This window comes from Lissotriton vulgaris, chromosome 5, assembly GCF_964263255.1.
Source record: "Lissotriton vulgaris chromosome 5, aLisVul1.2, whole genome shotgun sequence".
Classification (NCBI taxonomy): domain Eukaryota; kingdom Metazoa; phylum Chordata; class Amphibia; order Caudata; family Salamandridae; genus Lissotriton; species Lissotriton vulgaris.
The window spans coordinates 1,653,744,328-1,653,768,301 of NC_141693.1; the positions used below are offsets into that span (position 1 = coordinate 1,653,744,328).

A 23,974-nucleotide genomic window follows, 5' to 3' on the forward strand; every position below is an offset into this window, starting at 1 on the left:
AATTCTGTGTCCCTCCAGGTCCAGGCTGCAGAGGTTCCATCAGCACAAGACTTGTGCCATGACCTGAGTCCGGGGGACTGGGTCTTGGTGAAAAAGCATGTCAGGAAGAACTGCTTAGACGTGCGATGGCGAGGACCATTTCAAGTCATACTTGTCACGAACACTGCAGTGAAGTGTGGAGGCCTGCCAAATTGGATACATGCTTCACACACTCGAAGAGTGCCAACACCTCTAGAAGAAACAGCTCCTCTCTCGGATGAGAATCCAGCGGAAAGCGGAGAAGTCACAGAGGGGGAAAGCCAAGCTGTAGAGGTGATCGAAGAGGCTGAACCTGTGTCGGAACGGGCCGACGAAGGTCAGGACACCAGTGAGACCGAAGTCGCCTCAGGAGAAGAAAGTAACTGGGAAATCGAATCAGATACTGAACAAACTGAGAGTGACCAAGAGACAAGTCCAAAAACGAGGAGCAGGAGGACAAGGAGTGACGAAGCTAGTTGGCCGGAGAGAAGGAGAAGGCCAAGCTTAAAGGCACAACAGGAGAAAACTCTTGTCCCGATCGCTGAAGATTCGGATCAAGAAGAAGAAACTACAGACTCAGGCACTGAGAGTCCAAGAAGATCGAGGAGGGTACGTGTGCCCTGCAGAAGGTACGCCACCCCAGAGTGGATTTATCTAGCAGATGTCTTGGGGACAGAAATCTGGGAGAGTGAAGGAAGTGAAAGTAATCGATCTCGATCCATTTGTGGCAGTGGAGATATGGATGTTGACTCCTGGACTCGAGACTGAGGGATTACTGACTTTCACACTTCCCATACCCCCATACTTGAGTCGGATCAAAGAACTAGTGCTAAATCGATTACAGTTTCCGACTTTTGGTCATCAAATTCCAGAAGAAGAAGAAAAGGTCATTCGTTTTGAACTATTGGAACTTGTTGTGAAAGCTGCAGGTACGAGAATAATTGTTGATGTATAAAGACTTTTGTATATAAGTTATAAATAAGAAGATAACCTAGCGCCGAGTGGAAAGAAGAATAAAATTAGGGATTACATTTAGAGGACGGAGAAGGGTTAGGGTTGTCTGTTGTTAAAGATAAAGAGACATTGTTGCGAAAAAGAGACTTTGGTGGTTAAAGAGCACTTTACAAACTGAGAAGAAAATAAAGCAAATAAAGCAAACCAAAGACTGAAACTGAAAAACTTTCTTCGCAAGAAGGGAGTTACGCTGTTTGATGACATGGAGAACGGCAACCCAAACCGTAAAGCTAAATGCATAATAGGTACACTTATAGCAGTAGTAATTTTTCTCATAATTGCAGTAGTGACAATATCATACATAATAGGACATGAAAGTGATAAAGAAATAGCGGATGTAAAGCCTGTAACGACTTTGAAACTTGCTCTTGATGGGAAGAAGGAGGAGAGCAATGTTATTCGTGAAAAGGCGTTACTGGCAGATGAAGCTCGTAGGTTACACGTAGACGAGTCACAGGGAAATTTTAGGTCAAATGCATATGCCAAACTATTGTACGAGTATATCGATGTCATGGAGGCCAAGGATTGCTATGTATGTATGCAATTGCCGGCTTCTGTAGATGAGGGCATCCGATATCATCATCTCCCACTGACTTATGGGATAACATGTAGTTTACTGCTTAGTATATTTTATGGTAGAGAAGGATTTGAGTACTACTTTTCAAATTATGATTCGGTACTGCCTGAAGTTCCGAATTATAAACAAATGAATAAGTGGGACTATTACAAAAAGGAGGATAGACTAGCCAAATTCTTTCTTCCTTGGGATACATTAGATACATCATACGCACGCAGAAACAATCTGACTTGCAAGGTGTCAGAGATTGAGAAAAAGTTTATAGGACAAGTAGATGACCGATACAGAAGGCAGAAGATTCTAAAAATGTCAGGACAGTGGAAAACTGATTGGACCGAAGAAGAGAAGGCACATAAAAAGAAAGGGAGCAATGGTCCAATAGCTTTGGATAGAACGCAGAAAGGAAAGTTATGTTTAACTCGAAGCAAGACATATTATGAGAATGTATTTGTAGGTGAAGTTAATTGCGAACATGCTTTTCGATTAGAGTACTATACGAAGGATTTCATGAAGGAGATGCAAGTGATTCCTAATGTATATTTTGTATGCGGAAGAAATGCTTATGTAAAACTGCCTGACAATTGGTATGGTTCGTGTTACTTGGCAATTGTCTTCCCCAAAATATATCATGCAAAGGATTTAGCGATCATAGAAGGAAAGGCTTCGACAAGAACGAAAAGAGAAGTAGGAGATGCAGAAGTAGTAGGAGACGTATTTGGAGCGATGTTTCCTTTGTTAGGTTTAATACTTAACGATGTTAAGATCAGGAGACTAGCTACAGTCGTAGATAGATTGTCTGCAAGTACTGCAAGGTCATTAATGTTAGTAGAAGGTGAGATGCAATCGATTAGAGCAATGGTTCTTCAGAATCGACTTGCTCTTGATGTACTATTAGCAAAGGAAGGCGGAGTTTGCAAGGCTTTGAAGGTTCAGGAATGTTGTACTTATATTCCTGATAATTCAAAACCACTTGAGAAGGTCATAAGAAACATTACACAGATTCATCAAGAAATAGAAGATTTGACAAAAATAAATGTTTGGGAAAAAGTAGGTCATGGAGTAGGAAAGGTTGGAAGTTGGTTTGCCAACCTTGGTAAAAGCATTGTATGGTATATATTAAAACCTGTATTAATAGTATTAATTTGTATAATTACATTGTTAGGACTTGTGAAACTATATAAATGGTATAGGACGAACCGGTTACAAAGGTCCATGAGAGAACAAGAAAGGAGATTAGCTGCTTTACAAGATCAACAGTATAAAAGTTTGAGAGCACTTGAAATGATGAAAAGAGGGAATGATATAACTAGTTCTGTGTAAAGGTGCTATTCAAATTGTGTTTAGTGATGACTCCTAAAAGTCATCAAAGGGGGGAACTGAGAGAGCGCAATTTGAATAAAACGTATATCCGAGCCATATTTACAAGCATATCGTATAAACGTAGGAATGAAATGTATATCGGAACGAGAAGTTGACGCTTATAGCATAAAGTTAACAGATGTGACCAAAGTAATATAGGAAACATAACTGTATTTACTCTTGAAAGTGCATTAGATTTAGAAGGCCCGTATACGTAGTGGGCTAATGTAGAAATGCTCACGAACAGAAGAACGTGCAAAGTAGAATTCATTACGCGTGTAACTTTAAATACAGAAACGGCGAGAAATGTAACATGGAGAAATGTGAAGAGATCATATATAACGATGTAACAAATGAGAATATAAAATTATATTCTATGTAATTTATATTCTATGTAAAATGTATTCACATATAAGCAAGGGATTTGCTAAATGCGATCATATATAAATGTGCTAAAGGTTATACTGAGTAGAAGAAGTTTGTAGGAATGTTAGAAGAGTTAGGTCATTTGTGATTATAACCTGACTGACCAAGGGTTCGCAGGAGTGTAGTCCGCTGTTGGTAATTTAGTGGGCTCACAGGAGTCGTGAATAGCCTTGATGTGAACGTGCGAGCCAAGGAGTCTAGTTCTTGTTAGATTTAAGGTGACAATGTTGGACGAAGTTTATTGCCTAAACATGAGAGGAGACATTTGGAATTTGAGTCTTGTTTTGAAATGACCATTCACAGGACCAAGAAAGGTTACGCATATAGTCGTAAAGAGTAAAGTTCTGATAAGGTGATAGACTTTTGCTCCGAAAGTGTCAAATGTAACTTCAATGAAGTCACCATCAAGAAGACGAAGATGGCGTCTAAGGAGAAAGGTCAACTTAACGGACGACGCGAAGAGACGAAGTCATGGAAAGAGCTGAAAATGACATCATGGGGGAAAGTCCGTGGTGGGCGTCGAAGGGGCGTTCCACCCACACTGTGATTGTGTATTTTAGGGACAGTACCCCGGGGAGAAGATAGCGAGAGCGAAGGCGATTATCGAGAACAGCGAGAGGCAAGTTAGGAGCGAGCGCTGAGAGAGATCAGAGCGCAAGGGAGCAGTAGGCCGAGGACCCTTAGAGAGCGGATGGGTAGGCAGAGAGGGTACTGCTTCTTAAACTTAAGTTACCTTTAGAGGCTAAGAGAGTTTGAACTTCTTAGGGAGTCAAACTGCTGACACCTTTTTTAGGGTACTAGAAACTTGCGAAGTAGGGATGTCACTTAGTATAGAGTAGGGACAGATTTAACTTGTATTCTTTTTTTTAGATGACGCAACGGAACCACATCATATCTATGTTCTTTAATTTGTTGATTCTGGAACTGACTTTAATTGTATTCGTTTGTAGATTGAGGTTCTTTAGGGAATATATGTTCCTTCTAGTTCCTGTGTATTTGTTAAATTTTATCCTGAGAGGATTGTATTTGCAACTTTTCTTAATTTTATATTAAAACTTTTAAACTTCATCAGTTGTAAGTGGTTCTTCAGAGTTGCGTCAGTTTATGGGGTTTATCTAACCTATGCGGGGTTTGTCTTTCACTCAATGACAGAAAACAACCGATCCAAATTTGACAAATGAGATATGTTATCAAATTGATCATAAAAGATATTAAAATCTCATTCCCCGCACCCCCAATATGTGGGTGAAGTCAAAGCCCCTACCTAGTAGTGCTCACACAATTGTCTGGTGACAGCTGCGCTGCCAAGCCAGACCGTAAAAAAGGATTGAGGAGAAAAAATCATTATGTTTGAAAGTTTAAAATAATAAACACATGAGAATTAGTTACATAATGCATACTTAGGTCTAGGGAACACAGATCTCCTCATGAATATATAGCAATTGATTGATTTAGAGAAATTGATAATTAAGAAATTGATAATTGAACACAAAAACAGGGACCTCTACAAGATCTCATAGCACTAATAATGAATGCTAGTATGAGCAGGCTAAAAAGAAATTGACACGGACAAGCACCACATATTTACTAAAGTGAAGAAGATTAGAAGTCACTCTTGTATGGGCTTGCAGACTATTTTATATTTTATCTGTGAGATAGGAGAAAGCGCTTTCGTCTGTAATTGTGAGTGGTGTAGTTAGAAAAATCAAATTTGCATCTACAATATGAAGAGGCCTGTGTTCAAAACAACTTTCTGACAGGTGCACAGTGCTGTAAAAAGTGTGTGATTATGCACCAATAGTAAGTGAAGTATGAGGAAATGATCTGATTTCTCCAACGTAGCTCAAGGTCATATTTTGTATGACCCACATATGCTGGATTGCAGCTTCAGATATACCCAATTAAACTGCTCCACTTTCATCCAAGTGAGAAGATATTTGAGCTCTATAATCATTTTGAATAATGTAGTAGATGCAAACACTGACTGTAAAAACTGGAGAAGGCTGATGAAAGCAGTGGCTTGCACTCCCCAATGCTAAGTTGGTGAGCACAAGTGAGGAAAACCTTACACCAGAACTCCCCAGCAAGATTTCTCAATGCTGGCAGTCGCAGATGGTCGCTACCGCGCGAGCTGAGAAACCTTAAGGTCACCTTGAGGAAGCGGCGTCTCGAGTAGAACATCTACTTGAGTGGCAGAAAGAAGCAGCACCCTCTTGAACTGTTTTTGGTGCCGTTCGTGCTGATTTTACAGTGTTGGACAAACACCCAGCACTAAAAATCAGCATGAACTGGGCAACGTATGCACTCTGCCACTTGCTGGACTCCACATATCCATAAAAGTGTCAGGGTCTATGTTCTTCAAGTCAAAGTACCCATCCAAAGCCTTCCCTTAAGGCCCACTTACTTCATCAAATGTCTGTGGGACATGGGAGTCCCTATATGCCCATTTAGAACCTTAGGTGAATTTGCGACTCATTAACCCGTTGACCACGACACAAATTTTGCTGCTGTTCAGGCATATTAATGAGTGGGCGCGGTTTGGATGACCCCCGGCCATCCTCCGCACATGCCTACTGTGATGTCAGACGACCAGGGGCCGTACGACGCATGCAAGAGGTTAACTAAATGAATAAGCAGTAAAAGAAAATCTCGCTATTGAAAACATTGGGGGAAAACAAGACAAATTGACAGCAGAACAGCCTTTTATTATACTCGCCCAATGAGATAGCAGCACGATGATTTGATGACATAACTGCGTTACATTCCTCCGCGGCACATTGAGTGTTTAAAGCCAGGAAAATATTCTCATGCTAAGATGAGGGGGCAGAAGGAACTAAATAGGTTCAAGGTCGGGAAGAGACCTTTGATGAAGTAATTGGCTCTCAAGGGGAACGCTTTGATGGGTCCTTTGACTAGGAGAACTTAGACCTTGAAACTCCTATGGATGCTCTTTGACCTATTTGTTAATGTAGTTTGACTAAAAGGCCCACCTGCCTTTTTACCCTCATGGAGCTCTAAAACGGATGCTACTAAGTAAGGAGAATGAGCAGAAATGACATTGTATATGTAAGATGAGTGTAGCCTATAAAATATCTTGCTAAACTCAAGGATAATACTTGCACACTGCGTACCAACTGATTGCATACAGAGTATGTGCACATTTTTAGAGTAACTCTAATGGAGACTCACACTATTTATCACTTACACACTGATCCTATTTGATTTGAAATAATCATAGGGATCACTTGGAGACATGTATGAGGATACACACAGATATATGTAATGATGCTGTGCTTGATTAATTATCTCTATCTCTCCCATATTTACAGAGAAATGTGAACATAGAGACCAAATGGGGCTGTATGTATGGCATGTATCAGTATGATTAATGGAAGTTATACAATTTAATGCACACAAATAGGATTCTAACGGGATCCTTGACAGTTCCTGACGAAAGCCAACTAGCCCGATGAAGCATTTGTGTGACCCAAGGATACAGAAGATACTAATTTCCTCAGTGCATCCACCCCTTTTATTTAAAACTCCATCAGGGTTCCCTGTAAATTAACCCTCAGGAAACCCTAGACTATTTGAAATCTGGAATCCCACCCAATAAACAAAGAGCTCCCTTGGCTACGAAGATTGAGCCTGTCCAGATTTACTGGGTATCTGGACGAGGACTCTATGATGAAGCATTCCACTTGGAATCCCAGTATCTGGGAGTCCTTTTAATTTTAATACTATAGGGAGATCCCTTTGGGCTGGTATCGAGTGATAGGCTAAGCACAGTAGGGGTTCTGTCGTGTTGTTTTGTGTTGTTAGATGTTTGGGAAGGTGAGCAAACACCGTATCACTTCTCACTCCCTCCTTCTTGGAATATAATTTCTCCGACAAGGCAAGTAATTTCCCTTGTGTTGTTCAATTTTGAAAAATAGTTCAATTCTGGAGGGTCATGGCGTTAAGACATGAGGATGTGGCTTACTGTATTCTTCTTATGTAGGTGTTTTTCTTCTGTTCCATCGATTTATCAGTTTGTATGTGTTCCCTTGAGGGGGTTGAATCCACTTACTCTTCAATATATAAAAATAAAATTTTTAATAATAATAGCATTTGTAGAGCGCAACAGCTACCTCCAGCAGAGGTGTCCTGGTGATTTGCGGTAAGCAAGAGAGGGGGTTTCAACCACGGAGCTAGACCTGGCTGAAGAGCCAAGTCTTGAAGGTCTTTCTGAACTCACGTTCAGACTGAATCAGGTGCATGTGGGAAGGCAGGGAGTTCCATAATCTGGCCATCACCACTGTGAAGGACCTGCTTCCTATGCGGGATTTAGCATAGTGAGGTACACAAAGCAAGTGCTGGAAGTTAGATCTCAGAGATCGTTTTTGTTGGTATAGGCAGAGCCGACGCTTGAGATATCTCAGGCTGCTATTTTGTGATGCACAAAAGGACAGCATCAGGGCCTTGAATTCTATCCTTTTTGCTACAGGTATCCAATGAAGTTGTTTGATGTGCGGGGAGATGTGGTGATGGAATGTGACTCTTTGAATTAATCTAGCAGCCGCATTCTCTACCATCTGCAATCTCTTGATCAGATTGGCAGTTAATCACAGGTAGAGACAATTTGCATAGTCCAGCCGAGCATTAATGCAGATAATTGTTTTCTTGAGGCTAGAGGTGTGGGTCTGTGGTTTCCAATAAAATTATGTAGTGCAATTTATTTGTTGCGCCCCTCTAATTTTTAAATCAGAGAATGTTGTTGAGAATCCTCATTAACCTTTCCATCATGATTAAACACTACATTTTGGTAATTCTAAATATCAGGTCTATGAAGCAGTGTACCTTTGTGTGGTCACTGTACATGGTGATTTCTGTGGTCTGCAATCATCTTCTCTGTCTTAAAACTCACTATTTCTGCAAGTCTGACAGACAGGCCCACATCAGTATATCATAGAAACCTGTCTGTGGCATCTAGCAGTCATTCCCATTAGACATGGAGATGACTTCATTATGGACTCTCTTCAATGCATGCCAGCCTTTTTATTGATTACATATTGGGTTGGGGAGTCACTGGAAGCTGCCTAGTGGAGAATCTTCACCCAGTGCCTGCTCATTCTTTTTAAGATGCGAAAGTATTGAGTGTGGGTTGTTATGAAAATTATGAGTGTGTTGTCTCTCACAGCAACTCATGAAGGTGGATGACACAGTGTATAGATACGGAAAATGCAGACCTCAAGAGCAAACGAGCAGGGAGACCTGGCGCAGAACGCTCATTATTCTACAAGACTGAGGAGGAGGGTGGCAGCGGGCAGGAAGCGGGCACATCAGCCGGAGAAATAACTAGGAGTCTGAAGCAAATGCTTTTGCAATACGAGAAATTACAGAAGAAAGAAATAAACAGATGGTGGGAGGTTTCCTCACTTGAAAATTACATCGAGGTGGGCAGAGTTATCAGGGGACTGAGGATTCTGATTACACCAACCTATCAGAACCCACACCCCAAACTGCTGGAAGACTGATCGAACCTGATGGAGGGCACATGCAATAACATGTTAGACTCTTGTCCAAATATGCTGCCTTGAAATTGAAGGAGGAACTCGACAAACGATCAGAACAGCCCTTGGGCAGATGGAGTTGAGGCTTGACAAGTACGAGGCAGAAATTAAACAAAAGAAAAAACACAAATTGCTGTGAGACAAACAGGATTATGTCAGTGGGCGGATACTGACCTTCAGAAGAAGATTCGACGGACCAATCACTAATTTAAACAGATGAGGGTGCTGAGACAGCAGGAAGTACCCACATCGTAGTCCGGCTCAGAGATATATTAAGGCCTAGAGGATCAACCAGATGGCCTAGAAGAGACTCCCTCACCTTCAAGCCCCTTGAGGAATATTGTATTTTTACAAATGAACAGGACATTGAGAGCAAGACCGCCGAAAAGAGGAAGAGGACAAGGAAGGGGCGCAAGCACAAGAGGAAGCAAACAAGGAGGGGATGAAGGAAACACAAAGGACACAATGCCGTATGGGAGAACAACGAGGCAGTCGAAGCAGAAATGATGGGAGAGCAAAATTTGACAGTGGTCAATTTGTCATCTCACAAACTAAACATTACGTGAACTTGGCCTTACTTTCTGTCCCACAGCTAACTTTGACTACAGTAGGACTACAATTGACATGTTTTTATATGTACGCAAACTGCAACTGATGAAAATGTTTTTAAACAAGAAAAAACGTGCCACAAGTGGTATTGAAGGCCTAGCATGCCTTGCAGAATTGGGACGAGAACTGAGTGAATGCTCAGATGAACATGACATCCTAGAGCAGATGGGATTGGAGACTAGGGGCGCAGCGCCAACAAAGTTCAGGCCCAAATCCACCTTTAACCCTAACCTATCACACAACAATGTGGACACATTGGAACAGGAGCAAAAACAAACATGCACACAACCTGACACCAGAACAAAGACTAGCTTTAGGAACACTTAAAAGTGATCCCAGCCTTGTCATTAAACCATCGGACAAAGGGGGGAAAGTGGTCCTGTGGGACATCAATTTATACAAAAAAGAGGCAATGAGACAGCTTACTCGCTCAGGGAATTAAGAGATCTAGCAGGAGTGCGCATGGTGAGGCTACAAACTCTTATTACAGCAGAATTGATCACTGGAGACAACTGGAACTACTGGGGAGGAGGAGTATTGGTTCCTCTATAAAAAAAACATCAAACTACACCATGTTTCTACATGCTGCCAAAAATTCACAAAGACAAAGTCAATCTACCTGGAAGACCCATAGTGTCTGCCATTGGGAGGCTACTAGAGAAGACATCTATCTTCCTGGATGCTTTCCTTATCCCAAATGTCCATAGTCTCCCCTTCTACTGCAGAGACAACACCGACTTCATCAACAAGATACATGGCAGGAACATTTCTGGTTGGTGACAATAGATCAATAGATGTAGTGTCCATGTACACCTGTATCAAACACAATGATGGCATCAATGCCTGTAAGCATTACTTAAGGGACAGATCTATCTTTCTGTGTGAACAATCATGTATGCTAATTGAAATGCTAACTTTCTGTCTTAACAACTATTTCTTCCTTTTTGAGGACAGGTGGTGTGAGCAAGTGGTCGGTACCGGTGTGGGAAGTTGCTTTGCGCCGAGCTATACCTGTTTACTAATCCATCAATCAATCAATCAGGCGACTTTGTATAGCGTGCTACTCACCCGTTAGGGTCTCAAGGCGCTGGGGGGGAGGGGAGATGCTACTGCTCGAACAGCCAGGTCTTTAGTTGTTTCCTGAAGGAGAGATGGTCCTGGGTCAGCCGTAGGAAGGTGGGGAGGGAGTTCCATGTCTTGGCCGCCAGATAGGAGAAGGATCTTCCATTGGCGGTGGTTTTTCGGATTCGGGGGACGGTGGCGAGGGCGAGGCTGGCGGAGCAAAGCTGACGGGTGGGTGTGTAGAATGTGAGGCAGTTGTTGAGGTACGTCGTGGAGAGCCTTGTGTGCGTGGGTGAGGAGTCGGAACGTGATTCTCTTAATGACGGGGATCCAGTGCAGGTCTTTCAGATGGGCAGAGATGTGGCTGTGACGGGGATGTCCAGGATGAGTCTTGCCAAGGCGCTCTGTATGCGCTGAAGTCTTTTCTGGAGTTTGGCTGTGGTTCCCGATTAGAGGGTGTTCCCGTAGTCCAGGCGGCCGGTGACGAGGGCCTGGGTGACCGTCTTCCTGGTTTCGGTGGGGATCCACCGGAAGATTTTTCGGAGCATGCGCAGGGTGTTGAAACAGGATGACGAGAAGGCATTGACTTGCTTGGTCATCGTGAGGGAGGAGTCCAGGATGAAGCCCAGGTTACGTGAATGGTCCGTTGGCTTGGGTGCGGTGCCCAGGGCAGGGGGCCACCAGGAGTCGTCCCAGGCAGAGGGGGATGGTCCCAGGATGAGGACTTCCATTTTGTCTGAGTTCAGTTTCAGAGGGCTGATCTTCATCCATTCTGCAACGTCTTTCATTCCTTCCTGGAGGCTGGCTCTGGCGGTGGCGGGGTCGTTGGTGAGGGAGAGTATCAGCTTGGTGTCGTCGGCGTAGGAGATGATGTTGAGGTTGTGTTTGCGTGCGATGGCTGCGAGGGGGCTCATGTAGACATTGAAGAGGGTGGGGCTGAGCGAGGATCCTTGCGGAATGCCGCAGATGACTTTGGTGGCTGCTAACCGGGTGGTGGGAAGAACAGTTGGTTTGGAGTGATGTGAATGAACTTCTGACTAGGCACATTGTGTTTTGGACCCGATATATCGACGACATTTGTATGATATGGGGTGGTACCAGAGCAGATTTGGATACATTCCTAAGCATGCTAGGGGACAATGAATTGAATCTCCATTTTACCCACAAATATGATCAGCTGGAGGTGGACTTTTTGGACGTATTGTGTACAATTCAAGGAGGGGGTAATGTCAACTACTTTGCATAGGAAGGCAACCGCAGGGAACAGTCTTCTGCATGCTAAGAGCCACCGCCCCCCTAAACTCAAGTGGAGTATTCCTTAAGGAGAGCTAATAAGAGCCAAGAACAACTGCAACACTATTGTAGGTTATGAGAAAGAGCAGAACACTATGCTGCACAGATTCAGGAAGAGAGGTTATCACAAGAAAGTTCTGAGAACAGCAAGTGAGAGAGCAGGCTCCCAGGATAGAGCGGCTCTACTGGTAAAAAGACTGGATACCAAGGGAGAAACAAATTATATCAGAATGATAACAGGTTTTAACATTGAGGGGAATGACATTCGAGACACCCTAAAAAACATTGCCGCATTGGTAAAAATTATCCAGTGATAGGAGTGAAGGTCAGTGAATACCCAACGGTCACATATAGAAAGGCACAAACCCTTAAGGACATGATGGTCAACAGCTATATGGGTACCTGTAAAAAACAAAGTTGGATACAACAGCAGAAGGTTTTTTTTCAAATTCGAGACGTGCATCCTTTAGCACAAGCAAGAACAGAAGAACATACCCATTACCAACTGGGAAACCTGGGAACATAACCAGATTCATAAATTGTAACACTGACTACTGTGTTTATGCTATAGTATGTCCCTGCGAAAAAATGTACATAGAGAGTACCATCTTCCCTGTGAAGGAAAGAAATTTGCAGCACATTTAAGCAATCAGGAATGGGAATTTGAGTTACTCTACTGCACAACACTGGCTGAAATACCATGATAAGAATACTAACAGCTTGTCTTTCTTTGGTGTTGACGGGATGGCAGCAAACCCTAGAGGGGGTGACAGTGAGAAACAACTGAGGGTCCTGGAGTAAAAGTACATCATACTCCTTGACACAAAGAACCCCTTTGGTCTGAACAAGGATGAGGAACTTTTTATCCCCATAGGATGAGAACATCGCCTGATTTATTGACTTTCTCCTGCTTTCATGGTGATACATGATTTCTCCGTATATACTGTGTCTCATGGAGGGCTCTCCATCTTGACACAGTATTAGCAGGTTGGGAAAATTCACAGGAAGAATGGCCTGCTTTTGTTTCATAAACCTGGGTTGACATATACTGGTAATTCACCATTCCTTAACTCCTATCCCCCTCCGGCTGATGGCCACTAACCTAATAGATGATAGCATTTCGTCTGAGGCCCGGTTAGACTGCACCATTTACTTTTTCCTCTCTTTTTGTCGTTTGAATTTTAATTTTTTGCCTCCATCACAACTCCCACTATAGGTGTTGCTATCCCCCGCCCCCCCCCAATAGGACCCCCCCTTCATTTTTGAGTTTAGGTTTCTTTTATCAAAGGTATTTTCTATGGGATACACGAGAGTCTCTTTGTGTCTAACAAGGATGACCCTTTTTCTTTCTATGTATATATTTTTTAGGACCAGAATTAGTGCTGTATTCTGAGAATGTGGTTGCATTTGGGCTGAAAGTTTACGTAGTCAAAGAAAGGCCACTTGGCCATCACGAAAGTGCAGTCACAGGGCAGTAATTGAAAAGAACAATACTCTAATTTTGCAGTGTTTATCACCAAACACATGAGACTGTGACCTAGCGATGAAATGCGCTCCACTAAAGTCTAACCAAATGTCATGTGCCACTCTGCATATTTGGGGTTTCTTATGTTTTCTTATGCCCACACGATCAAGTGGCGAAATATCTCCCCTGGATTCAGTTTGAATTGCGTGACAACATTGTGTCGAAAAAAGTTATTTTTACCTACAATGCGTTAAATCTCAGACCGGCTTTGTAACATCTCGCCGGCAGAGAGTCTTTCTTTAAAATGCAAACCTGGAAAAAATACACATAGTATGGTTTCTATGTTCATACATCACAATGGTCCTTCTTTTATGCTGTATATAGACTTTAAATTCACCCTGGACTGGAGTGCAAGTCTTTTCTCCTGGTGAGGGAAGTGCTCAAACAGGAGTTTTCTTATATATATATATATATTTCCACTCAGCATACACAGAACTGAGCTTCAAACACGGACATGGATTCAAAGTTCCAGATTGCTTAAATGTTTATTGCTATACCGCCATAACGTTTCGGCCCTGACACCCTGTCATAGCAAACAACAATGTCCCAGAGGTGGGTGCCCCGGGACATTGCAGGAGTGGTGGTCCCCAGGGCAGTGTGGGAAGGGGCAGGAGCCTTCCCACACACTTTTTGTAATTTTATTTAAGCCCCGGGATGGTGGCGGTCCCCCGGACTTGGGGGTCCGCAAGGGAAAGGAGCCCATCCACACATTTACAAATAAAGTCCAGGGGATGTGGAGGTCTCGGGGCTGCAGGAGAGCCACATGCCCTTGCTCATAAATAATAAAGCCCCAAGGAGGTGGTGGCCCCTGGGACTGCAGGGCCCCCATGGGCCCCTCTACATAAATAAGCAATGCCCACGGAACCTGGCCCACAAGGGGGCTTTAAAAAACGAAGTGTGAGAGCCCGCACTTTGTTTTGAAAAGAATCTTCGGCCAGAGTTGTTCTGGGTGCGCAGATCCATCAGAACATTTACAATAATGCTTTTTTGGGCCCTGGGTGTCTCTGTGGGACCCCCTGACCAGGCCTAGAGGGTCAGGGAGTTTTTCCCTGCTCCCTTTTTTTCTTTTTTTACTGTTTCACTCACTTTTTTCCTTCTCCTCGTACTGAGTCACAAGATGGCTGCCAACACTACCTGATTTGAAGTCTTGGCAGCCAATCAGAGGCAAGCTTGTGCTCAGGAGGGCTCGGCCAATCAGATCTCACAATTTTCAAATATCAATATCTGTAAATCCTTAAAAATCTCAAAAACTACTGAACGAATTTACACCGTGTACAAAAAAACATGCTTTCTGAACCAAGACCTATCTCTCTGCCAAATGTGGTATAATTCGGTTCAGCAGTTCAGGTGGTAGCCATGTCTAAAGTTTCCTATGGAAATAAACATGGAGAAAACACGTTTGGGTATATATCATCATGGTAAACTTACTGCAGCTTTAGTATCAAACAGTGATCCTTTGTGAACTATTACATTTTCTACCGTTTGCTGTTGCATGTGTAAGTGGCATACTCAGCCACAGCAACACTCTCACACAATGTATACTTAAGAAAATGGCTATCCTAAAATTTAACTAAAGTATTAAGTAATATCCTTGAATTTGTTTAAGTGGCTAGGCTGATGATTCCTTGTTTCCACCCATACACAAACATTCCATTAGGTTACATCTCTGCTTTCAAACGATGTGGCATACTGAAGCACTCTAGTGAAAAAGTTTAGATTTCAAAATAAATTGCAATTATTAAATCCTCACATAACAACAAAATTGTTGCGAAGGTCAGTACAAAAACATGTTTGTGACATGCATTAGGGATCATGGTGGTTAGGCAAAGCTTTATGGTATTACGTATTTGAATGCTCACAGCTCTTACCACATTTTCATCATGGCTGCCTTCTTCTTCCTCTTTGCCCAGCAGGTCTAGAATTTTTTCCTTTATCAGCTGGAAATAGAACAAAATGTATAATTCAACATTATATGAGAATAATTCTAAAAAAGACTTTATGTCACAATTACCTGCATGTATTAGCTCATAATTGGTAAATTACTGCAGTCCCAAGTAGTACTTTACACCTGCACCTCAGGGCACAACTCCTATTTCTATCTATTTTAACAGGAGCCATAGTTAAGAGCCAAATGCTAGCCTCAGCAATATGTAATGGGTTCACTGTTTCTGTTTGTGCCTCGGTCAACCTTTAAATAGGTATGCCGGTCACAGAAAAGGAAAATGCACCTTACTACAATCAATATCCTACCCTCAGGGCAGCTGCGAACTTGCACATGCCCTTGGGGGAGCCCACTATTGACAGCAGCCTCTCTGGCTGCACACACCTTCACTTCAAAGGGTACAGAGATCCACCTACAGGTAGGTGTAGTGAGTGACTGCAGGGGGATGTCTGAGGGATTGAAGGGACAACTTTTGCCCCATACCGAGAGCTGTGTGCAGGAGGGACTCTGATGGGTGCACCTCTTTATGGTGCAATGTAAGTGCAACTCCTAAAGTCCTCTTTACCTCTGGAGCAGTGGAAAAACGCTTCCCCCATTTACATGAAGCTCCCCCTCCCCCCGCAAATGATGTCATGTCCCTGTAAGGTAGCCCTGGCACTGTACATGGCCTGAATTTCAGAAGGGGCAGCACAAATGTCTGCAGCCACTACCGCAAGAGTACAATGCCCCTGAGGTGCACAAAATGGACATGCACACCTGTTGTACCGATGGGGAGCTGCATGTAATTGTATTTGGACAAAATATCAGAAACACAAATATAGTTGTATAGAATATCTTGCGAAAATTTGCAAGGACAAGAATATTGTGTAGGTCATATTCTATGGGTATGTGCAGTTTTACCATATATAACTCCACATATATCCTTCAAGGTATATATATATATATATTCCAACAACGTTGTCTTCCGAAAAAGAAAACATGGATCCGCAAACACCAACCAAACTCCTCGATCAAGTTTCGATTAATTTATTCTTAAACCCATTTCAATTTTGGCACAGACATAACCAACGCGTTTCGATAGCCTCCGCTATCTTGATCATATATATATATTATATTATATATATATATATATATGGGAGGAGCAGACACTAAGGAAAGATCTGTCGTCAAAATATGGTAACAACATTACAATTTGGTTACGTTTTATAGACGACGTCTTTGTGTTGTGGAAAGGAGATGATGAAAGTGTAAAAACCTTTTTGCATGACATTAATGTAAACAAGATGAACTTAAACTTCACCTCAAATGTCAGTGTTAAAGAGGTCGAATTTCTAGATACCAAGGTCTATGTAGAAAATGGGGAACTAAAAACAACATTACATAGAAAAATTACAGCCGGCAACTCGACGTTGCATGCCTCTAGTGCTCACCCCAAACACCTAATTGACAGTATTCCCTATGGTGAGCTTCTTAGAATAAAACGCATATGTAGTGATGAGGGACAACAAACAATATGCATACGAGAGGCAGTGGAAAGATTCCGCAAAAGAGGTTACACGGCAAAAACTCTACAAAGGGCTTTGGATAAAGCCCATAGTAGACCCAGGGAATCATTATTACCAACATCAGAAGGAAAACATTTGGAGGAAAGCAAGGACACCCCCAATACACCTAGGCTGATTCTTACCTACAATAACCAGCATCGCCAAATTCGATCAATAATTAATCGAAATTGGGCGATAGTGCAGACAGACGCAGTCATAACATCTGAACTGCCTCCCAAGCCCACATTAACTTTTCGAAGAGGCATTTCAATGAGAAACAGAATAGCTAAGAGCGTCCCGGATCTCAACACTAAGAAGAAGAGCACTCACTGGTTACCAGAAAAACAAGGTTTTTTCAAGTGCTCATCCTGTCGGGCATGTAAATTTGGTGTAACCACCAAAAAATATACCACTCCATTCAGCCCGAGGGAATTTAATATTCAGGGATGTCATGACTGCAAAACTGAGTATGCAGTGTACATTCTGACGTGTACTTGTGGGCTCCGCTATGTGGGCAGTACCAAGCAGCAAGTACACGTCAGAATCTTACAACATCTACGTGCTATCGTAAACAACGATAGCACGTATCCTGTCGCACGACATTTCAAGGCAGTCCATCAAAATAACCTGGCGGATTTGAAATATTTTGTCATCGGAGCGGTGACTGAAAATCCACGCGGTGGCAACAGAGAAAAGCGCCTTAGACAGCTGGAATCGAAATTCATAATTGAACTAGATAGTAGACAGCCAAACGGTCTGAATAACACGGAGGACCTCCACCATTTCCTCTGAAAAAGTCAAACATTGATTTAGGGTGTCCCCGATGGGGGTTTTCTCTAACCTTTGTATCCTGTGTTTAAACATTGATTATTATAATGTGACCCCAGTGTCTTCTCCATTTTTATCTTAATTGTGATTTTAGTCTTTCACGTTATAAGTATAAATTATTTTTATCTTATAAATTTAAAAAAAAAGTATTTCAAAAAACCCCAATTAAATATAAAAAATCTCTTCTTTATACCAAAAGACACGAATATTTGGGTATAGAGAAAATATCACTTCACGCACTTTATTTGAAGACATATTTACATGCTGCTATAAACGGACTTTCGGGATCCAACTTGTAATCCTGCACATAATATTAGCAGTACAGTGTCCCAATGCATAAATGAGCTTAGGTCTGCATAAATTTGGAATTCAGTCCGTTAGATCTATATAACTAATTGTGGGAATACCTATGGTTTTAGAGGATGTTTCTAATTTTAAACTGTATATAATATATAAATTTATCAAATGTATATTTTTATAATGTGAGATATATATTTTTGTATGTTATGGTATTTTCATGAAAAACAAATTGAAAATATATACATATGTGACCTAATGTACTCAGCTTATTTGCACAGGGACCTATTTGCATTTGGCATTGTACCTCTTTACCAATGAACTGGCATTTATGCAGTTATAAAGTATTTTGTTCAACGGACAAATTATACTATGATTTTGGTATGAAGTTGGTAGTATTGACACTACGATACCCAGCATGCATCTGCATGTAGTATTTCTTCTATTTTTGCACTGGGAATGGGTGAAAGCATCACTTCTAAAAAGTATAAAAATGAAAAGCGGACTATTTGTTTGTCGATTGAGAAAGAATACAGAGGTATTCGAAACGCGTCTGACAAATTTGGAATGAAATAAAGACCTGCTAATACCACGGAAAACTGGAGTCTGTATCCGTTTCTTTGGCTGTGTTCCGGCTGGGCGCTGCAAAGTGATTCGGAGGTGTTGGATATATATATATATATATATACCTTGAAGGTATATATATCTTCAAGGTACCCAGAGCTGGAGTTAATTATAGTATATGTATACCTACCCATTTGCACTACCTACTCCCTTTGTCCTCGATATTTTTGAGACGAGATTCTGTCTAAATGGTGGGCCATATTATCAAGCAAGTGCGAAACATTATCGCCGCTTTTATCGGCAGGAAACTGCCACTAAAGTGGCGATAATGGGCTTGATAATATGCCCTTGTGAATTCCCATAGAAGCCCAGGTTCTGATGTTAACCTGGGCATCTATCAAGCCCATTATCGCCGCTTTCGCTGAAGTTTCCTGCCGATACCAGCGGCGATATTGTATCGCCCTTGCTTGATAATATGGCCCGGGATTTGTGTACCCGATTTTCTGCCACTGATCCTTCTGAAATACAGCCCATTGCACTCTTTTGACCACACACTTCAAAAAGCGAGTAACTGCTTTGAAAATGTAAAATGTGTGGGCTTAATGCACGCAAAATGGATGAAAACGAAGCTATCGATTTCAACATTTGCAACCGGATGTTTTTTTTTTTTGCAAAACGTGTACATAACTCAAAATGACCCCTTAAGCTTAGCACTGAAAGCATCAAAGGGCTTATCTCAAAACACAGCAGTTAACGTTTTGGTTCTTTTAATGTGTAATGTTCCTAAATTAATCACGTTCTCATTAAGGCATTGTCATTTTTGTTCAACCTTGAACTGGATATTACAGACGAGCATGTCACTTCATCTGGTTCTAAATTTTTGGGGACAAATTGTTAAATGTAAAACGAACACTGAATACTAGGGAATGTAAGACGCCACAGGGGATCAGCAGATATGGTAGGATGTGTGCCCTTGCAGAGCACTCTCTGAATTTATTCAGACTTTGAATAAAACATGAGCACTTAGCTCTCTTAAGAAAATATTTTAGAATCTCAATCAACATGTCTCGGTTAATGTTTACATAGGAAATAATAAAGCACTAATCTAGCAAAGAATCATTACATTACTAGTTTGCATGAGATTCCTTTTTCCTTTAAACCCTGTTGCTGCTCTCTCACCTTTTTCTTCATTCGCCACAGTCTAATGACTCATTTGTTTTATTTTGCTAAAACTGAAAATGATCAAACTGCATGATTAGGGGAAATAGCATAAGCTATATATGTAACGGATGAGTCTGCTATTTTAGTTGAGTTTAAAGGGAATCAGTGCACTGAACAGTTCAGATGGAAATATTTTTGAATTTCAGGTAGAATGACCAGAAAGGCAGAGGCCTAGCCATCATCCACATATCCCACTGGCTCTGCAATAGGTGACATTCACAGAATAACAATATACATTTGCGAACAAGCAAATGTCAGTGCATGATGGGCTCCTGCTCAATGACAGCCAAGTTTCTGTATCATCCTATCAAAAATGCATTGAAATATACACATCAAAACACAGTATTTGGAATACACTAAAACCAAATCATCAAAGCAATACCCCTGCACTATCTTCCTCTTATTCATACACTTTAGCATACCCATTAAACATTGATTTCAACTACAAAGGACACACTAGAATCCTCTGTAGTCACTAGATCATGGTTTAACTGCTTCACTGCCGTTTTTACATTTATAAAAATCATAAAAAGATGTCACTAGGTAGTTATAGTTTATTTTTGTTTTATTGAATTTAAACATTGCCACATAATATTACATAGCGGTACAGATACATGATAGCATGGCTGACAAAAAGTAAAATTACAACAAAAAGGGAAGCTGGGCCTAGGGGAACAATATGAATCACATCAATGGTCAGTAACCCAACATCATAGCTTTAAGGATCTATAAAAAGCAGTCTGTAACAATAAGAGCGGAGTTCAATGTCAGACATATCTTGAATTGCGGTAATGTATACCAGCATAATATCTATGGCATGATCACTCACTTAGCTGCAAATGACACATAGTGTTGTTGCCCATGTTATGTCAGTCATCATTTCCAGTAAAGGGGGTATGCAGTGTGTCTGGATGGATGGCACTCTGGGCTTTGCAGACGGCACAGGAGAGCCCGACGCCTTCTGTCGTAGCCAGTCCATAAATGGAGCCCAAATGTCTGAGTCTGGAAGTGGGAGGAATTAACTCCCAATATGTGAATAATTGTACCTGACAGAATGTAACATCTTTAATCCATGCATCTGTGGAGGGACTGGACTGCCTTCCCCAATGCATAGCCACCATACGTTTCGCCAGCAAGAGCGGCAGGGCAAGGATGCGTTGACCTGTGGGGGAGTATCCTTCACATAGCCTAGCAACCCCACCAGGGGTGTATGACTCAGCGTCAAATCAGTGAAGCCCTGAATGATGTCACAAACCTTACCCCAAAACCTAGCTATTGGTGTACACCCATGCCTGAGTAGTTATAGGATATAAAAAATGTTTTTAGCTAATAACTTTGGTGGTTTCATGAATCTTCACAAAACGTTAAAAAAGAAGTCTCATCCACCTCAGATCCTTCCATGAGAGAGTCATAGCGATCCATCAAGCAGGGCAGAAAAAAAGTGGAGGGGCCATGAAAAACGTTTGTTACATTCAATTTCTCATAGACACAGCTGCAGTCAACTGGCTGAGAGGAATTGCACCAAATTAGGCAGAAAGATAGATATTTGCCCAGAATGCTTGCTTTGTGTGATTTGGTGTAAATCTGTTCACTAGTTTTTGAGAAATAGAGCTAAAAATGTATGCATATTTCACCTGCGGAGAATCCTGTGTCCTGAAAAAAGTATTAAAAAGCATATACCACCTATATGCCAGATCCCCTAGGCCTAGTAGCTCAAAAAAGCTTCTTTATTAGAGGGTACTGTGGATCTGTCATATGTAAATGGAAACCCTGTGGGTGGACCAGGGCCTGGGAGATTGGTGCATTGCTTAGTTTTTGGGGAGGAGATTGTGCATCCCCCTCCCCGAGTCATTTGAAAGCCTCTGTGGACCCATCCCAGGGATGATGTGTTTTTTATGGGAAAGGGGTGTGCAGCCTTGAGCTATACAATGGACTCTTGGACCCCACCCACTGGGGCATGATGTATTACAGTGTCATTAGTACCCCATCTCCAAAAACACTGTAGATTGCCCATGTCAGGTGGGAGCAGAAACCAAAGCTGCTTCCAGTTGGATGGAAGTAAAATAGTAAAGCCAATTCGCACCAGAATCCTCGATGGGTCCTGTCTGGGGCCATGCACCTGACTGGGACCTGGCATCCAAATAAATAAATAAATATATACATAATATATATATAATATATATTTAAAAAAAATAATTTAACTGTGAAATGAGCAGAGCAGTTGTTATTAACTACTCCCATCAGGGAGAACCAAATAATGCCCTGCTGTGGCTCGTTCTTTCAATAATTTAGTCATCCTGGTGCCCCTAGAAGAGGCAGGGACACCACAAACATATGTGTTAAATGTTGTGGGAAGCTGCAGGTTGTCCAGCAGCCCCCTGAGGAACATTTATAAAATAAGTCACAGTAAGGCTTCTGGGTCATTAAATACATGTCCCCAGGACAGTTAACCATATTGTTTTAAAACACTTTGAGCACTCTGAGATGGCACTGTACGCCTTTCAGCCAAAGTGGGGAGACGCCTTGTGGCTGATTCTATGACTGCTTTTTATGGCCTGAAGAGTGTTAAAGAAAGACCCCAAAACATAGATATGGCTTTTATGAGCAAAAATGCTTTATTTAAATTATTTTTGTATTAATAATCATTGCCTTGTCTGTATATTGGGAATACAATGGACAATAACTGTAGATAAATTATCGTGGTGATTTAATGACAAAGGCAATAGGTCTGCATTATATATTCTGATGTGCTGACCCCCATGATAAAGCCAATAGGCCTATCTTTTAGATGTTGACATTTGACCCTTTGATAATGCTAGAGGTCTGCTTTGGTTAAAATGACTGCCTTTATATTGCTACTTTATGCTAAATAATCATCTGAAATCCACTGAAAATCAAGCATTAACGTGACATTAGAGTTACATATGGTAATAATATCTTAATTAACTGTAAAACGTAAGTTAGAAATGCCTCAAGGGCTTCTTTACGCTCATGAGAGCGGATTCAGTGGTGTGTTTAGCCCTAAAACCCAACAGGGAGAAGTGAAGAAAATTCTGAGCCTCCACAAATGGAGTGAGCAGAATGTTAACATGGTTCTCCAGAATTCGGGGTAAAATGGGTAGCAGAGAAATTGGTTAAAATTTCAACGGATTGGATGGGTCCAAATTAGCTTTTTTTTAAGAGTCTAAGAACCATTGCATGGTTCCACTTCTGTAGGACAACCCCCATGCCGAAAGAGAAGTTGAGAAGAACCATTATCATGTGTAACAGACTTGAATCCAATTATCTAAGCATGCTAGGCTGCTAGGGATCCAGTGGGGATCCTGATTTAGTATATTGAAGAATAGCTTTAAATGTCACAATATCTAAAAGGGACCATGCCCTTAGATGTATGACTGGAATTGGTTGAAGTGACCATGCAACCTGCTTGAATACGATTCTGAGTATAGGTATCTAGAGCAGTGTCACTCAAATGTGCTCCATTCATGCAGTCCTTTGCCAGTTGGTAATGAATGTTTTCTACTTTTTGGGTAAAGAAGAGAGCTATCTCCTTGCCTTGGATTTGAGAGCTGAAGGTGCCGGTGGCAAGGTACAAGAGTCCCATAGTTCCTTAACCACCTGTGCAATTGTGAGCATTCAAATTTTTATATGAGTAAAACGTTGCTTGAGCAGGTTTACAAATCCCATGATATTTAATTATTAACGCTGCTCTATAATTGATTTTAGCCTCCTCCGTATAGAACTTTCTCCAAATTCTTTGCAAGACTTTGCACTTTTTTACTAATGTCTCAGTCTTTCCTTAAACCAGGAAGCCAGCGGTTGAGTCCAGCCTTAATGTTTTATGGTGGTCAGTAACATTTCCTCCATGGCCTCTGTAGGCCAATTGTGAAGCAGGTCCTGATCTACAGCAGATGCTTGCTTAAAAGCAGGATTGGTGCGATGGAGTTGCTTTTCCAAGGCTGGATCATTCAAGTTAGATCAATTCCTAGATTTAGACATGTAATTAGGTCCTAATGATAAGGGGTAAGTTGGAATTCTAAGATTGAAAGGCACAGCAAAATGGTCAACCCACAGTAGCGGAAGAAGAGGAGCAGTAACCAGGTTTTCCATTTTGCAAAAGACCTGCAATTCACCAATTATAGT

At 41.6% G+C, this 23,974-nt stretch overlaps 1 protein-coding gene across 1 annotated transcript in view; it reads right to left on the reverse strand.

Annotated features, from left to right (window-relative positions):
* LOC147716912 (acid-sensing ion channel 2-like) overlaps nt 1–23,974 on the reverse strand; it is a 1,907,803-nt gene that overhangs the window by 16,775 nt on the left and 1,867,054 nt on the right. The window contains exon 9 of the mRNA XM_086923796.1: nt 15,304–15,372. Coding sequence (XP_086779922.1) covers nt 15,304–15,372 — 69 coding nt within the window. The remainder of the gene's footprint in view (nt 1–15,303; nt 15,373–23,974) is intronic.